Below are 22,803 nucleotides of genomic sequence, written 5' to 3' on the forward strand. Positions count from 1 at the left end.
AAGTAAGTCATTGCAACCTTGACCGCAGTTGTGAATCATGTGTGAACAAGTGTGATTTGGCAAATCTGTTTTTTCCCCTTCCCAACTCAAGGATGAAGGACCTTGGTAAATGTAGACAAAGACCATTATGTGTATTTTTTTTTCTTCACAGTAGCCTGAGTAGTGCTAAACTGCAGTTCTCCAGGAACTCAGTTCCAGATGTTATTAAACTACTAGGGTGAAAACAGATGTAAAAAAAAGAGAGAGCTTGCAGCACATCCCTCAGCTGTGGGGCGAGTCTGGCTTCCTCTCAGCTTCACAACGGAAATGACGGATATGCTAACAGTGAACTGTGCTGATTCAGGTATCTGTCTTGCTCCCCCTCCTTAACTTCAGGGGGACTGTTCCTTTCTTAAAATTTTAAAAATGGATGTCCATGTGTTTGCCTTATTCATTTAAAAAGAAAACTTTTTTCCCCCATGCGCAAAACTGTTCCAGCTATTGCAGGGGAGGCTTCTTGGTGACATCATGGGGGAGGGGCACAAATCAGCACCATGCACAACCGGCTTCTGCTTTAAGGGTTGAGAACCCTGGAAAGGAAAAGTACGTTTGGATTGAACGCAGTGAGTGTGCTTCCAGAGCAGCCACACTGCTCTAAAAAAGTTACGTCTGTCTTCATCCTAATAGTCCTCTTACACCCTAAAAAGCTAAGTCATGGTTTCAACCCTCCCCCCAAAAAAATTAGGCCTAAGTTTCTGAAGTAGAGCCCATAGAACTTTCAATAAGAGACTTATAAATTTGGGAATTCAAAAACCTTGGGAAAGAGTCTCTGTGCATTAATGTGTAGATTTGAAGTTGAGCATCTTCATACATATGAGGGTTGGGGTCCAATAAATTTCTATTGATGACTTCTCGCACACGTGAGTCCAAACTAACCTAACAAGAAGATGAAAAGATTTTGATTAAACATTAATATGATTAAAGCATATGAACTTATCCATATTACTTTAAGGCTGCAGTCTTATACACACGTACTTGGGAGTAAGTCCCACTGAGTTCACTGGGAACTTGAGTACAAAGAAAGATATTTGCAGAAGCGTGCGTGGCCTCTGGGACACCAAGTGCCTCTGGGAACAAAGTGCCAGGTAAGGTACCGCGAGCTTAGCATCTGGGCGAGGAGAAGGCAAGTGGACCTCTGAGTTTTGGAGGAGATGAGGAGGATGAGAAGGTAAGTGTATTCTTTCTAACTCTTTGTCTTTCTAACTCCTTGTCTTCCAACTTTAAATCAACCTTAAATCAACATTGAAATTTAGCTCCACCTAAGGTAGCACCTGATCTAACCTAAAGGAGGGAATCTAAGGTCCAGCGAGTTGGGGCACAGGAGCTAGGTGAGGGCAATAAAAATACGTAGGTGTGTACATAGGCCTACTGTGAGCAGGAGCAGAGTCCTACTCGTGAGTAAGAGCCCAAGGGTCAGGCACTTGGAAAAATAAATAAAACAGAGGAAGATAAAGTGGAAAGCAAGTTTTTCTACTTTGTTTTAAATTAACCCTATACTTAACCCAAATTAAACTTAATCTAAGTTAGAACATAATCTAAACAGTTCAGTAAATTGGGACACAGGATCTAGGTGAGAGCAATAAATAAATAAATAAATAAATAAATAAACAAACAAAGTCAAATAAAAACTAGCTTGAGGTTAAAAAACAGTCCCGCCTAAGAGAACTGAAACAGTAGGGTAAGAACCTAGGAAGGGCCAGTTCCCAACCAGATAGGGCAATTTAGCATAGTCACCTTTAGGAGGTGATAAGAGCCCCATTAGGCTAATTCAAGCAACCCATTCAGGGGCCTGCAGAGTGGATTAAGCCCAACAACAGCTTTTTGCCTTCCTGAGCTTTTGTAATCTCACCTGGGAGGACCAGCCCCCCTTTCAATCAGCAAGGAGGGAAGGAGGAGGAGCTAGCTAGGGGTATAAAGCTAGTGCCTGCCACCGCGTGAGCCTCTCTGCAGAAGCGCACGTGGCCTCTGGGAACCCAGTGCCTCTGGGAACCAAGTGCCAGGTAAGGCACCGCGAGTTTAGCATCTGGGCGAGTTCAGCAGCAGGACGAGGAAGCCAGGGCCCCAGATACCGCCCTTTCTCTTCCCTTGAGAAGAGGGTAGCAAACCAGTGTAGGGTTTTTTAAGTACCCCTAAATAAAAAACAAAAAACGATGCAGTCAGACAGCCAGCAGCAGGGTGGGGGCTATCCAGTGTTCTGCATCGAGTGTAACATGTATGACTATATGCCTCTGGGGCATAAGTCATGGGTGTGTCCTCGGTGCAAGCAGCTCCAGGGACTCAGGGAACGCGTCCGCTCCCTTGAAGCCTTGGTGGCCGACCTGGAGAAGCAGAGGCAGGCAGAGAAGGGCCGTGGGGAGACTTCTGGGGATGATCAGGCTTCGTCCCAGCCTCAGGTGTGCAGCTCCTCAGCTGCCCTAGTGGGAAGTCTCAGGTCTGGAGGACATCATCCTGGAGAGGAAGGAAAAAATCCCTTAGGGGGGACCCCTTCTCCAAGGGATGGGCCCGTATCTGAACACACTCAGGATACTCCTCGGCGGGAGGGGGGGTCGGGGGCTTCTTGTAGTGGGGTATTCAATTATTAGAAACATAGAGAGGGGGGTTTGCGACGGATGTGAGGACCGCATGGCAATTTGCCTGCCTGGTGCGAAGGTTGCGGACATCACTTCTCGTCTAGACAAGCTGGTAGACAGTGCTGGGGAGGAGGTAGCGGTTGTGGTGCATGTCGGCACCAACGATGTGGGCAAGTGTAGCTGGGAGGTCCTGGAGGCCAAATTTAGGCTATTAGGTAGGAAGCTGAAAGCCAGGACCTCAAAGCTAGCGTTCTCTGAAGTGCTACCTGTTCCACGTGCAGGGCCAGCTAGGCAGGTGGAGATCAGGGGTCTCAATGCGTGAATGAGACGGTGGCGTACGGAGCAGGGGTTTAGATTCGTTAGGCACTGGGGAACGTTTTGGGACAAGCAGGGCCTGTACAAGAGGGATGGGCTCCACTTGAACCAGAATGGAACCAGACTGCTGGCGCATAACATTAAAAAGGTGGCAGAGCAGCTTTTAAACTGAACCCTGGGGGAAGGCTGACAGGAGCCGAGGGGCATGTGGTTCGGGACTCCTCATCCCTATGGGACAAGGATGGGGAGGTTAGGGAATAACAAGACAAAGGCAGAGTAGGAGAAGAAATTGGGAATAGTAGCATGATGGGATGTGATAGACGGTTTGGCACAGTGCGAGGATGCGGGGACAAAGGAGCGAATATGCAGCCCATCCTGGGGCATTCCATGTACAAATGCTTTTATGCAAATGCCCGAAGTCTCCAAGCAAAGATGGGAGAACTGGAATGTCTGGTGACAAGGGAAAACATTGACATAGTGGGCATAACGGAAACCTGGTAGAATGAGGAAAATCAGTGGGATACAGCAATCCTGGGCTATAATCTCTACAGGAGGGACAGGGAGGGGTGTGTTGGAGGTGGGGTGGCCCTTTATGTTAAGGAAGGGATAGAATCCAGCAAAGTAGAGATTGAAGGTGGGTCCGACTCCACCGTAGAATCTCTGTGGGTTAAATTACCAGGCCTGAGGAGCGATGTAATACTGCGGGCGTACTATCGTCCTCCAGACCAGAAATCGGAAGGGGGCCTTGAAATGAGGAAACAGATCAGGGAGGTGACAAGGAGGGACAGGGTTGTAATCATGGGGGACTTCAATTATCCTCATATTGACTGGATCAATTTGTGTTATGGTCACAAAAAGGATTCCTTGACTGTGCCTTAGAGCAGCTAGTCATTGAGCCCACCAGAGGACAGGTGACTCTGGATTTAATATTGTGCGGTACTCAGGACCTGGTTAGAGGTGTCAATGTTACGGAGCCATTGGGGAACACTGATCATGCTGCGATCCATTTCGACATGCACGTCGGGGGAAGAATACCGGGCAAATCTCTCACAAAAACCCTTGACTTCCGACGGCCAGACTTCCCTCAAATGACGAGGCTGGTTAGAAGGAGGTTGAAAGGGAAGATAAAAAGAGTCCAATCTCTCCAGAGTGCATGGAGGCTGCTTAAAACAACAGTAATAGAGGCCCACCAGAGGTGTATACCACAAAGAAAGAAGGGCTCCACTAAAGCTAGGAGGGTGCCCGCATGGCTAACCAGCCAAGTTAGAGAGGTTGTAAAGGGCAAGGAAGCTTCCTTCCATAAATGGAAGTCTTGCCCTAATGAGGAGAATAAAAAGGAACATAAACTGTGGCAAAACAAATGTAAGAAGGTGATACGGGAGGCCAGGAGAGACTATGAGGAAGGCATGGCCAGCAACATTAAGTGGAATAATAAAAGCTTCTTCAAATATGTTAGAAGCAGGAAACCCGCCAGAGAAGCAGTTGGCCCTCTGGATGGTGAGGGAGGGAAAGGGGAGATAAAAGGAGACTTAGAGATGGCAGAGAAATTAAATGAGTTCTTTGCATCTGTCTTCATGGCAGAAGACCTCGGGCAGATACCGCTGCCCGAATGGCCCCTCCTGACCGAGGAGTTAAGTCAGATAGAGGTTAAAAGAGAAGATGCTTCAGACCTCATTGATAAATTAAAGATCAATAAGTCAGTGGGCCCTGATGGCATCCACCCAAGAGTTATTAAGGAATTGAAGAATAAAGTTGCTAATCTCTTGACTACTCGTAAAATATGCAACTTGTCCCTCAAAATGGCCACGGTGTCAGAAGATTGGAAGATAGCAAATATCACACCGATCTTTATAAAGGGAAAGGGGGGGACCCGGGAAACTATAGGCTGGTCAGCCTAACATCTATACTGGGTAAGATGGTGGAATGCCTCATCAAAGATAGAATCTCAAATCACATAGACGAACAGGCCTTGCTGAGGGAGAATCAGCATGGCTTCTGTAAGGGTAAGTCTTGCTTCACAAACCTTATAAAATTCTTTGAAAAGGTCAACAGGCATGTGGATGCGGGAGAACCCATAGGCATTATATATCTGGACTTTCAGAAGGCGTTTGACGCGGTCCCTCACCAAAGGCTACTAAAAAAACTCCACAGTCAGGGAATTAGAGGACAGGTCCTCTCGTGGATTGAGAACTGGTTGGAGGCCAGGAAGCAGAGAGTGGGTGTCAATGGGCAATTTTCACAATGGAGAGAGGTGAAAAGCGGTGTGCCCCAAGGATCTGTCCTGGGACCGGTGCTTTTCAACCTCTTCATAAATGACCTGGAGACAGGGTTGAGCAGTGAGGTGGCTAAGTTTGCAGACGACACCAAACTTTTCCGAGTGGTGAAGACCAGAAGTGATTGTGAGGAGCTCCAGAAGGATCTCTCTAGACTGGCAGAATGGGCAGCAAAATGGCAGATGCACTTCAATGTAAATAAGTGTAAAGTCATGCACATTGGGGCAAAAAATCAAAACTTTAGATATAGGCTGATGGGTTCTGAGCTGTCTGTGACAGATCAGGAGAGAGATCTTGAGGTGGTGGTGGACAGATCGATGAAAGTGTCGGCCAATGTGCAGCGGCAGTAAAGAAGGCCAATTCTATGCTTGGGATCATTAGAAAAGGTATTGAGAACAAAATGGCTAATATTATAATGCCATTGTACAAATCTATGGTAAGGCCACATCTGGAGTATTGTGTCCAGTTCTGGTCACCGCATCTCAAACAAGACATAGTGGAAATGGAAAAGGTGCAAAAGAGAGCGACTAAGATGATTACGGGGCTGGAGCACCTTCCTTATGAGGAAAGGCTACGGCATTTGGGTCTCTTCAGCCTAGAAAAGAGATGCCTCAGGGGGGACATGATTGATACATACAAAATTATGCAGGGGATGGACAGAGTGGATAGAGAGATGCTCTTTACACTCTCACATAACACCAGAACCAGGGGACATCCACTAAAATTGAGTCTTGGGAGAGTTAGGACAGACAAAAGAAAATATTTCTTTACTCAGCGTGTGGTTGGTCTGTGGAAATCCTTGCCACAGGATGTGGTGACGGCATCTGGCCTGGACGCCTTTAAAAGGGGATTAGACAAGTTTCTGGAGGAAAAATCCATTACGGGTTACAAGCCATGATGCGTGTGTGCAACCTCCTGATTTTAGAAATGGGCTATGTCAGAATGCCAGATGCAAGGGAGGGCACCAGGATGAGGTCTCTTGTTATCTGGTGTGCTCCCTGGGGCATTTGGTGGGCCGCTGTGAGATACAGGAAGCTGGACTAGATGGGCCTGTGGCCTGATCCAGTGGGGCTGTTCTTATGTTCTTATATTCATTATTAGCCTAGTACTTAATGAGTTTTATGACTGATGTGAAACAAACTGCTATTATTCAGTGCAAATTAAAAGCAAAAATGTTTGTACCTATTTAGTTTGCCTGACCTACTGAGGCATTTGTCTATGTCTAAACATAAACATGCATGCAGCCATGTGCCTGTTTCTTCTATGTAAGTTAACCTGCAGGGGCTCAATCTGGATCAGGACCTTTGTCTTTATCATGGTCCCAATCTGAATCAGGTCCCTGGCAAGCTCTACTTGACCTGCAAAATGAGCTCCCATTAGTACCAACTTGCCTGAGTGGAAGGTGCCTCGGTTTTCAGCAAATTACCTCTTCCCCTTCCAATGTCCATGTACCATGTGTCATTCTGTTCCAAAGGGGTCCCAGATCCTAAGGAAAAACCTTTCCTGAGATTCATCTTCTCAGACAGCCCAATCATATGCAGGTTTGGGCTGCTGGCCGGGGCATGTTGCTAGACCTCACTGTGCCCGCCAGAGCAGGTGAAACAGTAGCTAGGGTGGAAGGTGGGTGGGAAAGGGGAAAAACTGAGTGCAGCAGAGGGAGGAATGGAAATGGAGAGGTTGTGGGAGGGGTGGATTCAATGGCAATGGTGTGCACTAGAACCTATCACCTCTTTTGCAAGCCTCCCCATGCCCTTTCCTTCCTTGGACTTGTGCCAGCAACAGAGCTGGTGTAGGTCTGAAAAGACCTATATTACAGAGTGGTATGCTTACAGCGGGTAAGGGGAAATGATTTCCCTTTCCCCTCTGAAGCCTCGTGATCCACCTTCTTGCTGGACAAAGTATGCCCATTTTTGGCATGCCTAAATCAGCGTGGGGAGGGAGAGGATGGGATTGGGCCCTCAGTTTCCTTCAACTTGTGCTAGTTCGGATACACCTCAATATTTTATAGTGCTGCTTTTTTCCTGTCCTACAGAAGATTTTCACTGAATGACAGGAGGAAAGCAAGCATCACCTCAAACCTTCTCATGCCTTTATTACCCATGGTAATGCGAAGATAGCATTGTCACTTGACTATACAACTGCTAGCACATAATTTTTTCTGTTACATTGGTTACAAGGCATGACTGTAAAGAGTTTCTCAGTTACAGTATCTTTTCCCCATCCAATTCAGAAGGAACTTTTCTCCTGTAGGCTTAGTGTTTTCTTTCTGACCTGAGGGGCTTAAGGGCCCAATCCTATTCAATTTTCCAGTGCTGATGTAATTCTGCCAGTGGGATGTGAGCCGCATCCTGTGGTGGAGAGGCAGTCACTGGGAACTTCTTAAGATATGGGAACATGTGTTCCCTTACCTTGGAACTGCATCATGGCTATACCGGAGCTGGAAAATTGGATAGGATTGGGCCTTAAGCCATCCAAGGCCCTTGTATCTATGAATGCCAATATAGGATTTGCAGCATTACCTCTTTGGGTGAAAGTATTGAAATGTAATCTTCATATATAAGCCTTGCTTTTTCTTCAATAGCTTCCTTGTTCTGTTCCTTCTTCAGGTCTTCACACGCCAGCCAGAAGAGGAGGTTCTCCTCACTGTACTCTGTTCGAAGAAACTCTCTGAAGACATTCCTACCAGCTGGTGTTTTCATCATCTTGTCAAAATTTTGAGCCCAGGACAGAATTTCATCTGCAGTAGGGTTTTGGCTGCAAAAAGGTGATGAGAGAAGGCACTTCTTGATTTCACAGAAATAGTTTCATTTGCTGGTTCATGTTTATGTCATGCACACCAGTCTTGAGCCAGAGAAGCCAGAGAATGAATGCTTTCATTCATTGGAAATCACTTGGGCTTATTCACAACTAATAGGTTCCAGTATTGTTGAAGAGTCTTTCTCTGGACTGGGACCACCCTCGACTGGGGCGAAAAGCCTTTCTGTGTGATTTTTCAGGCTGTTTTCATACTATTGGAAATTAAAATTGTGGCAGAAAGTGCCAAATTCTCAAAATGCCAAAGGCAAACAAAGAGGCAAACGTTATTCCCTCCCCCTCCACATAATCATCTCTAGTCAATAGTGATCAGTAAAGGACTGACTAGAGCTCAATGACGTTGGAAGTTTAAAGTCCATGTTAAGAGCAGCTTCATACAACCAGTTTTCATCATGAAGTGACTCGGATTTGCAGTGGAGAGATGCACAGAACCTGGTGGTGAGTACAGAACTTGGGTTTAGAGTGGATTCTGTGATCAGCTCAACCACTAAAATTGATGTTTATATTCTGTTCCGATTGTGGTACTTTGGCAGCCAACACTGCTATAAATGCTGTCATACAAAATCAGCCATGGGGATTTGATAAAATAACTACTGCGTTCAAAGGAACAGATAATCTGACTCACAATACAATTCCAATGTATTTCTCACGATCAAAGATTGGCCACCTCTTCACTAGCGCACCCCACTACAATTTCCCCACTGAATGTATTGAAACAATGCTGGAAACAAGACCACTTGTTCGGAATGTAGGCATGGTGTTGGTTAATGTATGTCATACAGTGCTTCTTATTTTCCATATGAGACTTATATTTATTAGTCACAAGGTCTACAAAAAATAACTTTGCATAGCACCGTCAGAGTGCAGAATGTAATTACTGGCTCTGCAGCTCAGGTGAGATTTGTCTGTGACAATCAGGTCTTGGAGTGCTGGTGGACAGCTCTATGGAAGTGGCAAACCAACGTGCGGCAGCAGTGAAGAAGACCAATTCCATGCTAGAGATAATTAAAAAGGAGATTGAGAATAAAACAGCTAATATTATAATGCCATTGTACAAATCAATGGTATGGCTGCACCTAGAGTACTGCGTCCAGTTCTGGTCACCATATCTTATAAAGGACATAGTGGAACTAGAAATGGTGCAGAAGAGAACAACCAAAATGTTTACTGGGTTGGGGCACCTCCCTTATGAGGAAAGGCTACAGTGTTTGATAGTCTTCAGTCTAGTAAAGAGGTGCCGGGGGGACGGGACGGGACATGATTGAGACATATAAAATTATGCAGGGGATGGACAGAGTGGATAGAGTGGATTTTCCCTCTCACACAACACCAGAACCAGGGGACATCTACTAAAATTGAGTGACGGGAGAGTTAGATCAGACAAAAGAAAATATTTCTATATCCAGCATGTAATTAGTCTGTGGAACTCCTTGCTGGAGGACATGGTGATGGCATCTGGCTTACATGCCTTTAAAATTGGATCCACAACCACAGGTGAAACTGTGATCCACAGAAATTCCCAACTGGGTCTTTCTCCCTACCACCTACTGGTGCTCATACATAACTGTCATTTTGTCTGCCCGTCCCTAGTTGCTCAATGATGTGTGTGTGTGTGTAAATATGTACCATCATCACCAACGACAACAATACAGGTTCTGAAAGAAAAAGATGAAACAATTGATCACATTGTAAATGGATGCAGCAAAATTGCACAAATTGCCACAATAAAGCCGTTGGTGTTGTTGTAATCTCTGTGTTCTATTAATATTTAGAGTTCATTTGCTTTAACAAAATAAAAACAACAAAAAACTTAAGGCCCAATCCTATGCAGCACGGCTGTGGTCCTCAGAGCCAGTGGAGCGCCGGTGCTAGTTCAGTGCTGGAAGATATAGGGCTAGTGCCAGTGGAGCACTAGTGCTCCATCACTCGGCGATTGCACGGACTGCTGGGCAGCAGAGAGGTAGGTGGGGCTGCGGGGGCAGGAGGGATCCCAGGGCAGGGGGAGGCGGAGGGAGGGTGGGAAGAAGACGCGGAGGAGGCATGCCAGGGGGAGGAAGTGGGGTGGGAGGGAGGTGAGACCAGTGGAGTTTTTCTCCATTGGATCCTGAGCCTCTGTGTCAAGCCACCAGCCCAACATGGAGGCTCTTAATTCTACATTGACCCTTGGGTCACTGTAGAATTGAGTGGCCCCATCGCGGGGTGACTTACCTTACCTGGGGGAAGGGGATGAAAGTCCCCTTCTCCCGAGGAGCTGCTGGCGCTGCCCGGTGAGCGCACAGGATGCAGCAGCAGCCATTTTTGGCGTGCTGCAACCCCACACACCGAGCAGCTCAGGACTGGGCTGCCTGTCAAAACACTTAAAAGTGCATCAGTGATTGATACCAAATTAATCAAAAAATTATACCAAAGAAAACAAATTAAAAATTCATTAAAGTACACATATCAACCTTAGTAGGAAATCATTATCCAAGGTGTAGTTTTACAAGCAAGAAAAGTAAAAGTCGCTAGTGTGGTATGTTAAAATTATCACAGCATGGACCTTGAGTTACACCATATGTGGATTTTTTTCAAATCATAGCAATTTGACAGGACAATGTGAACAAACAATGGTTCGGATTCGAAAGGTAAGTATAAAAATGGTGCAAAGTATAACAGTGGCAGGGAAGGGAGGGTCAGGTATGCATGCTGGAAAAATATGCATTAGTTTGTATCCCACTGGAACATGCATCGTACAGTGTTTGGCTGCCCTTCAATGCATAATCCTTACAATTTCTTATCCCAACATGCCAGGACATCTGGAATTTAAGGACTCAGCTACATGATCTCTGGGAGAGCGCTTGGGTCACAGACAAGTCTCACCAGTGAGGACATCACTTTATCTCTTGAGTTGGTTAGTGCTGGGACTTGCAGGATGTGTGTGAACTGACTCAAAACAAGCACATCGTAGGCTCTTTGATGAAAATGGATGCTAAACTGATGAGAATACCATTTTCCTAACATAATGGAGACCAGAGACATGGGACTTTGGACACAGAGAAACCGCTTTTTGTAACTAACAGATGATGTGTTGTTGTAGGAACAGAGTAGTGTCCACAAGATGGCAATGTTCTGAAGTGCAAAGGTAAGAAAAATGTAGAACTGAAGATGAGGACAGTATAGTCATTCACAGCTCAGAAGTTCCATGCATGTAATAGTTACACACACCCAAAACAGAAAACCATGTCCTAAACTCTGAAGATTGCAAGTTTATGGCATATAGTAACTAAAGTGAGACAAAACTAATGTGAAAAAGCATGCAACAAAATTAACTCTTGTAACTGAGTAAAAAAAGAGGAGAGTAATTTATTAGTGAAATAAGGGTTATAGGAGACCCCATGGCAGATTATACAAAGGAAATAAGACAACAGTGGTATTATGCAAATTTGCACATCTTATTCAAGCTGCAGTTAGTTTATTACAGCACTTCTACAGTAAGGCAACCAAAGGAGCCAAATGGCAAACTTACCACTCCTCTATGACCTGGATGCTCTCCATTTTGGTTGTGTGTGTTGGTCTTCCTGTATTGTCCCCTCTATCTTCATTCCTAACAGTGAGGCTGCAATGTAGTACAACACTTTATTTTGTCTAGAGAAAATTAATTTTAAAATAATAAATATATAACATAATGTGGAGATTGAAAGTGAACCTGCACTCTTTAGAGAAGTCTTTTTTGTTAGCACATGCAGGCCAGTGTTTGAAAAACCACAGGAAGGAGTTCTTCTGTATCTTCTACTTGACAATTATTCAAATAAAAGGCAAGGAAAATCAGAATACACATTTTAATATGAACACTTTTCAAAAGCAACTGTTGTCATTTTTGCTTGTGATAACATTTCAGCTTTGACAATAAATGGGAATCTGTTTTGTGTTTGGATTGCCATAACCTACTCCTAAATATATGCTAGGAGCAAAGAAACAAATGACCACTTGTTAAGAGGGAGATACAGGTGGGACCTTGGTATCTACTGATTTGGTATCCACTGATTTGACTCACCACTGAATCTGAGGTTCACCTTTAAATGCCTTGTAACAAGGAAAGAAAGCACCAAAATCCAATTTCCTGCCTTTGCACTGTTAATTATAATTTTATTCCACTAGATTCTATTATTCACCCATCTAGTGCCTGAATGCAATATAGTGTATATACCAATGCAATCTGGGATGACAATTGAGGAGCAAGAAATTTGGGTCTTTAAAGCTATTTTTCCACTGATTTGGTATCCACTGATTTTTTCTATCCACTGGCAATTCCGGAACGGAACCCTAATGGATAGCAAGGCATGACCGGAACTACCATATGTTAAGGCTGAAGGTAGATTTATTTAAACTTATCTTCTTTCTTATCTCTTTATATATCTCTTATCTCTTTATACATTTTGAGAGAGGCAGTTTTAGCTAGATCTGCTCGAAGATTTTGAGCAGTGCAATTAGTTATGTGATCGCTCATATTTAGCAAAGATCATTAAGCGATCCAAGAAGGCAGGCTGCTAGAGCAAAAGCAGACTGCAAGTGGCTTCCAAGCTCACTCTCTGTGTTGTAATTGGTACATGCTTCTAACACCACCTGCAAAGGAACTCAGTAGAATGGCAAAGTGCAGGCCAATTACAATGCAGAGAGAGTTGCCTCCCACTACCCAGTTCAATATCTAAGGCTGCAATCCTAAACACCCTTCTCTGAATGTAAGCTTCATTGAACAAAATGGAACTTACTTCCAAGTAATCATGTTCAGGATTGTGCTGCAAGAGTCTTGAGTCAGGTCTCCCTTGAGCCAGGACATTTCATTTCTGAATCCCATAGTGACTGACATGATGCTCAGATATAGGGCTGGGGCCCCACTGGAAACCCAAGAAAAATGCAGAGTGGAAGAAAATAGTGACAGGAGCCTTGTGCGACAGCACACTGGCATGATGTGTATATTTTGAGACTGAGACTATGATTTGCCACCCCTGGTCTAACCTACATGTGGTTCTAGAGCAAAACCCATCAAATACTGCTGCTATGCAACCTCTGTTTATCTCAGCTGCCATTTTAACATTCAGTATGCATATTTAAAGAGTCAGATTATTATTGAGTTGATGAAAAAAAACGCACAACGAAATGCTATTAATGATATTTGGAGCTTGTCATATATACTTTCCTCAGCTGAATATTAATCCAAGCTATACATCCTTGTCAATGAATAAAACATATGCATTAGCCTCTGGGGATCCTTAAATATTAAGGTGTGAGGATTCCTTCTCTATGAGACCAATGTGTACCACTGCAATATAAGGCACTTTGGTTAATAATCTCTTCACATTACTAAATACATTTGATTTCCAGAAGGGAACAATATGAGTTTTTTTGTTTGTTTGTTTTGTTTTGTAAAAAGCCTATTTTATTAATCTATAAATTGTGGTGAATCGCAATAGGTGTTCCTTTCCCTCTTGGAAAGATACTTCTTTGCTTTTAAGCAGCATTTGCTTGCGATAGCCTTATGTCTGGTTTCCAGGGGTATATAAAAAATCCTAACAGATATGCAATTCACTGCGGAATGCTGGGTATGCAGCAAACTGACTCACAGCCCAATCCTCACCTACACCACTTGGCCTATGATGTATCCAGTGCAGGTTAGGAGGAGGCTGGAGGTCTACTCGGGGTAAGAGGATATTTATCCGTTTATGTGAGTAAAGCCCCAGTCTGCCCCATGGGGCTTCTTGGATCCATGCCAGTTATTTAGTTGGTGCAAATCCGTGAAGGCCGGTGTAAATCCTGGAGGTCTGGGAGGGAAGTTAAGCTACAGTGGAGGAGGCCTCCATCAATCCCTCCCCTCTAGGCCCAATCTGCCCCATTATACCCTTCCCCACCCAGCAATGCCCCCTCTCTGACTTCCCTCCCCCTGCCCCTGCACCTCTCTGTGTGTTAGCTGCTCATGCCAGCAGCCAGGGCTCTGGATGCGGTTGTGGCGAGCCAGCGCAGGCCTTCTTTCTGGTTCTGCTGCTCACAAGTTAGTGTAAAAGCACTTTATTGCGCTTTTACAATGGCTCACACTGGTGCGGCAATCACCACGCCGGCACAGAGTAATGATGGGATTGCACTTATAGTTTACCCCCCCCCCCAAAAAAAATTCAAGAGAAATTGGGAGGTGTCTGCTTTAGTGAAGCATCCAAGGGTTTCTCAAGTTGTTATACCACAAGCCTAGGCATGTCTGCTGAGAAGCCCCATTAAATCTGATGAAATTTGATCCCAGGAAAATGTGTTTAGGATTGGATCCTGACAACTCAATCCTATCTAAATTGCCCCAAGGCAGAAGCACTGATATCCAGGCAGAAGTGCCTGGATCAAATGAGAGGTGTGTGACATTGCATTTGTGGGTACGAGGTGAGTCAGCAAGGGGGCTAGGCAGTGGGAGGGACGGGAGAGGGAGGGGGAAGAATGAGGATGCTTCTGGGTGGAAAGGGGGTGGAATGGAGACAGAATGGGGCAGGGTCAGCGGCACTTGCATGCAGCCGAATTCTATCCCCCTTGCCTCTCCCTTACACTCCTTGGTTCTACACCAGCAAAATAGCTGGTGCAAAACTTAGGAGACCAATAGGGAAAGTGGAGGCTTTCTCCAAGGTAAGGGAATGAAAGTTCCCTTGCATTGAGGAGACCTCTGAGACTGTGCCCCTACCATAGGTTGCAGTGCATCCCCCTACCATAGAATGTTCCCCTACCATATGTCCCCCTACCATGTCCCCCTAACCTATGCTGGCACAGCTGGGCCACTTGGCCTATGATGTATCCAGTACAGGTTAGGAAGAGGCCGGAGGTCTACTTGGGGTAAGAGGATATTTATCCGTTTATGTGAGTAAAGCCCCAGTCTGCCCCATGGGCCTTCTTGGATCCACGCCAGTTATTTAGTTGGTGCAAATCCGTGAAGGCCGGTGTAAATCCTGGAGGTCTGGGAGGGAAGTTAAGCTACAGTGGAGGAGGCCTCCATCAATCCCTCCCCTCCAGGCCCAATCTGCCCCATTATACCCTTCCCCACCCAGCAATGCCCCCTCTCTGACTGAATGTCCCCCTGAATGTCCCCCTACTATAGAATGTTCCCCTACCATAGGATGCAGTACGCGTGCATTGGTGGGGGGGGGGGGAAGAATTTAGTTATGTTTGGGGCCTAAGCTGTGAGTGTCATCTGTCTCTTACCAGCACTGAATGTCCTGCTGGAGTCAAGGCTGGTGAACAAACTCTCCATGCAGGGAGCAAAACTGGTAAAACCTGTGATTAGAGTTGCTATTTAATTTCTCCTAGAGCAAAAATTTTGAGGTTATTTCTGGAGTTCCTGCTTGGGAGGATAAGATTAGTGAAATGTCATACAGGGATAATTCTTTACTACATTTTGCCATTTCTAAATATTATTTTCATACACCCATAGGATTGAAATCTATAATTTGACTTTCCCATACAAAAGGAATTCACCTCCTACAAACCACATGAAATGTTACATTCCAGGTAGAAGTGGTTTGAACACAAATGTGCTGCAGCATTATTTATGGCCCAATCCTATAGGCCATTTATGACAGTAGATCTATTGACCCACTGTGGCAAATAGCCCTGCAATGATGCAAAAATTGTGCTCCTGGGGAAATGGTCAGTGGCTCCGTGCGAGCACCAGACTCACCCTGACACTCTGTAGGCCAGGTAAGGTGGCGAGGAACAGTTTGTGAGCAGTTTAGGGGAGGGGGGCAGGGGAGGGCTGAGGGAATGCATCTCCAGCGGCAGACCTCCCATTATATTTGATGGGTCAAATGCCCCATGCACAAGCCTTTAGGTTCCTGTGGAAGCCTCACTGAGGCTCCCGATGGGGTCGCAAACTGTGCTTCCAGAAAAGTGCAAGCACAGTAGAAAGCCTCAGGAAGCTTCCCTGACGTAGCCTACAGTTGCTCAAGGCTCCGTGAACCTCAGGTGAGGGGGGGCAGATTTGTGTGCAGGGGTGGCAACAGCCCACAGGGGATGCCATCACTGACCATTGCCCCAGTGCATGGGGCTGGGGAGGTCTGCCACTGTGGATCTCAGCAACAATGGTGCATGCCTCATTCTGTCCCCAATTGTCAATCCACCCCACACCCTTCTTCTCTTCTGACACCAGAAGAATTGCTGGTGTGAGTCCAAGGAGATCCATAGGCAGTTAGGTGGCCTCGTGGGAGATAAGTAAAAAAAATTGTTACTTAGCTCTCATTGGCTATCTGTTCACCCACCACCACCACTACCACGATAGCAGGCAGCACACTATCCGTCAGGATGGTGTGGGATAGGATCGGGCTATTAGGCTCTTATATCTGTCTTCGTTCTGAGATTTTATACAGTGTAAAATACTCAGCCTAACAGAAGCAACATGTTGTTAAATATTTATTTGGGATCCTCTTTTCTCACGCTACAATGAAGCACAATCCAGCAGGATGGTCTCCTGCACAAAAACTACTGAGATGAATGAGAACAGGCACCACAAGAGCCCTTAGTGTCCATCACTGGCTACACTGCACATTCTCACACAGAGGGGACATCCAGAGCAGCCGCCAAGGCTGATAGATACAAGCAACGCTAATTAAATCAGCAACGCTACCAATTTGCCCATTTTAAAATTGACTTAACCATTGACTGATTTATCTGACCCAGTCCTGTTTTCAGATAATGAGCTCACATAGTGATATGTTTGGGAGACAATTTGTGCACGGAAACCATTGGAGCTACATTTTATTACTGAAAAACAAACAAAAAGGCAATTCAGAGTCAGTTGTAGGGTTACACTTTAAAAAAAGTCTGTACCAGTAAAACTAGGTAGTTGTGACCCAATGTGAAGCTGATATTTTTTATACTACCAGGATTTATACAGTGTAACCACAAGGATAGTATCAGTTCCTATTTCTTCCTCCAATATAGGTAAGTAAAGCAGCCTGCAGTTCTCACTGTGCATGTTTGAGTTAAGATGATGCTAGAACCTCAATGTCTCAGTTCCATGAGACTGGGATCTAATTGCAACATAGTAAAAGATATGCACTACAGCAGCAGTTCCCAAACTTTCTAGCGCTGTGACCCACTTCATCCTCCCTGGTGAATTGTGACTGATGCTCCCTGCTGCCCCACAAAGCCTTACTTGGTGCCTCCAGAGACTGCTTCTAGGTTCTGGAACACCAGAACCAGGGGACATCCACTAAAATTGAGTGTTGGGAGAGTTAGGACAAAATAAAATATTTCTTTACTCAGCATGTGGTTGGTCTGTGGAACTCCTTGCCACAGGATGTGGTGATGGCGTCTGGCCTGGATGCCTTTAAAAGGGGATTAGACAAGTTTCTGGAGGAAAAATCCATTACGGGGTACAAGCCATGATGTGTATGTGCAACCTCCTGATTTTAGAAATGGGTTATGTCAGAAGGCCAGATGCAAGGGAGGGCACCAGGATGAGGTCTCTTGTTATCTGGTGTGCTCCCTGGGGCATTTGGTGGGCCGCTGTGAGATACAGGAAGCTGGACTAGATGGGCCTATGGCCTGATTCAGTGGGGCTGTTCTTATGTTCTTATGTAGGTTGTGCCGGGCCCATGACCCACTCTATTGGCCTTCACAGGCCTCAGAATGCCTGAGAAGTCAGCCAGAAGTTGCTTCTGGTCACTTTCTTCAGGCATTCTGAGGCTCACGGAGACCAATGGAGTGAATTGTGGGTCTGGCACGACCCAGAAGTGGCTTCCAAAGGTTCCCATTAAGGTTTTGTGGTGCGGCAGGGAGCATTGGGACGCGACCCACCATGCATGGGGTGGGCAGAAAGGGATGTTATAAGCAAACCCAAGAAAGGCTAGGTAGTAGCCTCGGCTAGTTTCAGAGCAGGAAGCAAGGCAAGGAAGCCAAGGCTGCCTTCCCAAGTGAAGGATTCTTGGAAGGCAGCTTGTAGAAGTACTTGGAGGAGAGGGTGCAGTAAAGAAGGGGAAAGGCTAAAAAAATGAAAGAGGTCTGATACCTATCCTTGGAGCTGGCTTGCACACCTTTCTGTATTGGGGGGGGGATGGGGACTGAATGGCAGAAGTCATCCCTCAGAAACACTAACAGCATTTGAAGTGCTGCTAAAGCCTTTACTGTCCTCAACTGTGTAGCAAGAAAAATGTTTACACAAAGAAAAAGTCCCAATCCTGCCACAAACATCAATGGTGTTTCCTTCCCCCACTCCAAGCAGGCATTTTCCTTTTTTTTTTTTTTTAAGTATTATTATTATTAATTATTAACAGTATTTATATACCGCTTTTCAACTAAAAGTTCACAAAGCAGTTTACAGAGAAAAATCAAATAACTAAATGGCTCCCTGTCCCAAAAGGGCTCACAATCTAAAAAGATGCAAATGAATACCAGCAGACAGCCACTAGAACAGACAGTGCTGGGGTGAGGTGGGCCAGTTACTCTCCCCCTGCTAAAAAAGGAGCACCCACTTGAAAAAGTGCCTCTTACCCAATAGCAGGGGTATTCTTAGTTTCAATTGGAAGTTCTTGTTTGTTCTCACCTGAGTCACTTGCCCTGGCTCTACAATGGCCGCTGCACGAGTGCTAGAGCCTTTCTGCAAGTGGAAGAGCACTTCTGGAGCCCAAATTCTCCCTGCCTGTGAGAATATTAGTATCACTGAAGGAATGCAATGAAACCCAGCATGCCTACAGGGAGTAGGAAAAGGGAAAGGATGGTACCAACTGTGGACATTTGGGTCCCTGAAAAGAGTCTCATTTTCATACAGTGCAACTGATATGACTTGGTTTTATCTCCACTGTGAGATGCTTCTGAGTGCACACAGACAATGCAGGAGGTTTTGTGAAGTACCCATTATGCCACTTAGAGCAGAGATACTGTGACGGAAGACGACCCAATCAAGACACACCCACCCTATGCTAACTTCTGACAAGTGCAATGTGCACCTGCACCACACCACAGGGCTCATGAGCTTGCTTGCTCACTTGCACGCATAATGACCCTAAATAGAAACCCAATTCTGGGGAAACCAAGCTGTCTATGGCTATGTCAGAGAAAAGGGACTAAGCGGACTAACTCTGTCCACTAGAGGGCTTCACGAAACCCTCTTTTCACCATGTTGGAGTAGTTGCTTAATTCCTGAGTTTTAAAGATGAGCAACGAGAGAGGCACAGCAAGGCATATTTATGATAAGCACATTTTAGTCAGGGAGGGGGGAAGGAATACAAGTGGAAGTTATATGCTGAAATGTGCCTCAATAGTAAATCAATAGATTTGAATGTGCAGAACCTGTCTCTCCTATCACAGTAACAAATTAGACTAGTGTTTCCCTAACTGTGGGGTTGGGACCACCAGTAGGTCGCAAGCTGATTTTTGGTGGGTCACAAAAATTTTTTGAAATATTTGGGGGGGGAAAAAACTTTGCAAGTACTGTTGCCCAGTTTGCAGGAAAAACAAAAACAAAACACCATTAGCTGGAATGCTAATCAGTGGTATGAGGTAATCTTCAAACCCCCAAATTAAAATGTCACATTTTCTGATTTTCTCTAGTAATGAAAGTGGTGTAGATCACATGTGAACACAGTTTCAGCCTTTTGTCTGACCTGGAAGTCCCTAACTGCACATCTCACTTTCCAGTTCAGCTTTCTGGGTATCCTGGATTGACTGTAAAGGTTTGGGGGAAACAGTTCTTGTAATCCATTTCTAGGGGGAGTCTAGCAAATATCCACACACGCATACTATACATAAGGACTCTAGCAGCTTCAGGAGCATATGATCCTGATCATTAATATTGTTTCTTTCTAGATCTCTTTTGTGTGTGTAGTGGGTCAGGATAGATTGTTGTTTTAAAAAGTGGGTCCTGACGCTAAAAGGTTTGGGAAGCACTGGATTAGACAATGGCTATTACACTTTGTTTTCATTTTCTTTGTCCCCCCCCCCCCCCGAACTCAGTACTATGTGTTAATCAAAACGTGGGGTAGAGGGAATCAGCATCCATTTCAGTCTCTGTTACCCTATTAAGTTAATTGGAACAATCATTTCACTAAGGCTGGAACATGCGTGAGTCAACATACAGGTGACGCTGTGCTCTGGATGGATTTGAAGGCTTTTATGAACCCTGCAAAAGCCATGCACATCTGCCCGTGGCCTCTGCAGGCTTCAGAATGGCCGTCTGGGCCAAAAATACATGACTTCCAATTTCCTCAGGAAACTGGAAGTGACGTTTTTATTGCCTTATAACACATTTTAAAAGTCACTTCTGCAGAGGCCCCATGTCTCTGCGGGGCTCAGAACACCCTCTAGAGGTGAGGGGAGAAGAGCTCCCCTTGCCTCCGGAGGGGATGAGCACAGGTGTGTGTGTGGGGGCCCCGCAGATCCAATCCACAGATACGTGAAACCACGGACTTAGGATATATGGATACGGCCTCCCCCCATACTGGTTACTGTTAATGGATAGCAAAAAATACAAGTTACACCATGGGCCTTTTTAAATTTTTTCCTCTTTTTAATGCCAAGTGTTCCTCCAACTTTCCTTTATAGCCTGTGGTACTACTCTGTTAGCAGAAGCTTGAAATCAATCATTCCTTTTGAAGTCACACAAAGAGTCTATAAAATCCCTGTCAAATCCAAACTTTCAAAACTGTTTCAATCCTAAGACATCTTTTCCCATATATTAGGATGGAGATACATATACAGTAGAACCTCTTTAAGTTGACCACCCAAGGGACTGGAGGAAATTGGTCAACATAGGGAGGTGGTCAACATATGGGAAAAAAGGCATTTAAATATTATCATGTTTAGCTCCCAGGACAACAAATGCAAGGCCAAGTTATTATTTAGATTGGATTTTTTAAAAGTTTTATTGCAAATATCAACGAGAATTGATCCTTTTGTGATGGTTACTATTTATATCATCTATATCTATATCAAGAGACAGAGAATAAACAGCCCACAATAAGTGTTTAAAAAAAACCCTGAAAATTCATAAGCTTAAAAAAAATTGTAAGTTAAAAAAAAATGCTTGGTTTCATAGCAGACAGGCAGACCAGTGCTATCCCTTGCCAGCCCATAGTATGTAGCATGTTACATAACCCCAACAGCTAAAAAAACAACACTTTTTTACTTAGGCTGCCTGGCCTCCACTGGGTCTCCTCAGATTCACTAAATGCCAGAAGGTGCTTGATATGGTCCCTCACTAAAAGCTGTTCAGAAAACTCCACAGTCAGGGAATAAGAGGACAGGTCCTCTCATGGATTGGGAACTGGTTGAGGACCAGGAAACAGAAAGTGGGTGTCAATGGGCAATTGACAAAAAAAGTGGAGAGAGGTAGAAAGTGGAGTGCCTCAAGGATCTGTCCTGGGCCTGGTGCTTTTCAACATCTTCATAAATGACCTGGAAACAGGGATAAGCAGGGAGGTGGACAAGTTTGTGCATGACACTAAACTTTTCTGAGTGGTGAAGACCAGAAGGGATTGTGAAGTGCTCCAGAAGGATCTCTCCAAACCGGGAGAATAGGCAGCAAAATAGCAGTTGTGTTTCAATATAAGTGTAAAGTAATGCACTGGTGATGGGAACCAAAGTGAAAGAACAGTGGCTTCGCTATGCACAAGCAACCTCGTGTCCCTCACAACTTGGTACATGTCCAGGTATAATCGGCAGCCGGCGCAGATCTGTCAGGTATGTGCAGTGTGCTCACCTATAAAAACCCTTTCGCACACGCGCTAGCAGGCATAGGGAAGGGAATATTACGTGGCTTCTTGCTTTCCAAGATGGGACAAACCAGACAAAACACAGGCCCACAGTATTGCATTCAGTGGGCAACTTACAGAGAGTAAATTAATACTCTGTGCAATGGTCGAAGTGGTCAAGATACAACTTACGGAGGTGGTCAATAAAGAGAGGTTGGTCTCCCATAGTGTATATGCAGTGTCTGTCCATACTGTGAAAATTAGGTCAACTTAAGGAGGTGGTCAATATAGCGAGATGGTCAACTTTAGAGGTTCTACTGCATTAGAATGTTTAACTATTCAACAGATACACTAGTGCAATTCACAAAACAAACAGGCGCCAATTATTTCTATATCTGTGTGCACATGTCCATCAGTCAACAAGCTATATTTTTATAGCAATGATGGGCTGCATGAGGAAGAATAGGTGATTTGTTGTCAGAAAGCTGACAGCAGGGATCAATCTGCTTGGCATTGTGCATGTTTTTCCACTCCACACCTGGAATTTAAATACACAAGCCTGTGCACTGAATGTAAGAATCCAGCATTAGGAACTGCATGTGTAGCATACACCGTTTCCAAGCCAGAAGAGAACTGATTGCAGGTTTCCCATTTTCCAGCAGAGAAGCAGGCACACTCTTCCTTCATTATCTGCACCTAATTTTGTTCCTGAAAATAGTGCTTGCAGAGAAAATCCAGATGGGTACAATTATTACAGTAATTTCAATGGGAAAAGTTCTCACTCCTTCCAAAGCCATCCCGAGTTCACCCAAAAATCATCCTAAATGCTTAGTTTCACAAGGAAAATGTTGTGTGGCAAGATAAAATAAAACAAACAATAATTAATAATATTACACAACATCAATAAAGTGTTAAAGTCAATTATGAAAATGTTTCAGAAGTTCTAACTTTACATGAAGTGCATATTTAGCACTTCAAGTTTTAGTTGCAAACTAGTGCAACTAAGGGCCCAATCCTAACCTCCCCCACTCCCACAGTGGTGCAAAAATGGTTACTGCTGCATCCTATGGTGGGGATACAGTCATTTGTCCCTGCACCATTTCC

General features: G+C 44.8%; 1 protein-coding gene across 1 annotated transcript in view; it reads right to left on the minus strand.

The window, feature by feature from the left end:
• Positions 1-726: 726 nt before the first annotated feature.
• Positions 727-22,803, minus strand: part of RGS17 (regulator of G protein signaling 17) — a 35,256-nt gene continuing 13,179 nt past the window's right edge. The window contains exons 2-4 of the mRNA XM_066611304.1: positions 11,517-11,606; positions 7,717-7,951; positions 727-915 (exon numbers count right to left, since the gene is read on the minus strand). Of these exons, the coding sequence (XP_066467401.1) occupies positions 727-915; positions 7,717-7,951; positions 11,517-11,606 (514 nt within the window). The remainder of the gene's footprint in view (positions 916-7,716; positions 7,952-11,516; positions 11,607-22,803) is intronic.

Source organism: Tiliqua scincoides, chromosome 1 (assembly GCF_035046505.1).
Source record: "Tiliqua scincoides isolate rTilSci1 chromosome 1, rTilSci1.hap2, whole genome shotgun sequence".
Classification (NCBI taxonomy): Eukaryota; Metazoa; Chordata; class Lepidosauria; order Squamata; family Scincidae; genus Tiliqua; species Tiliqua scincoides.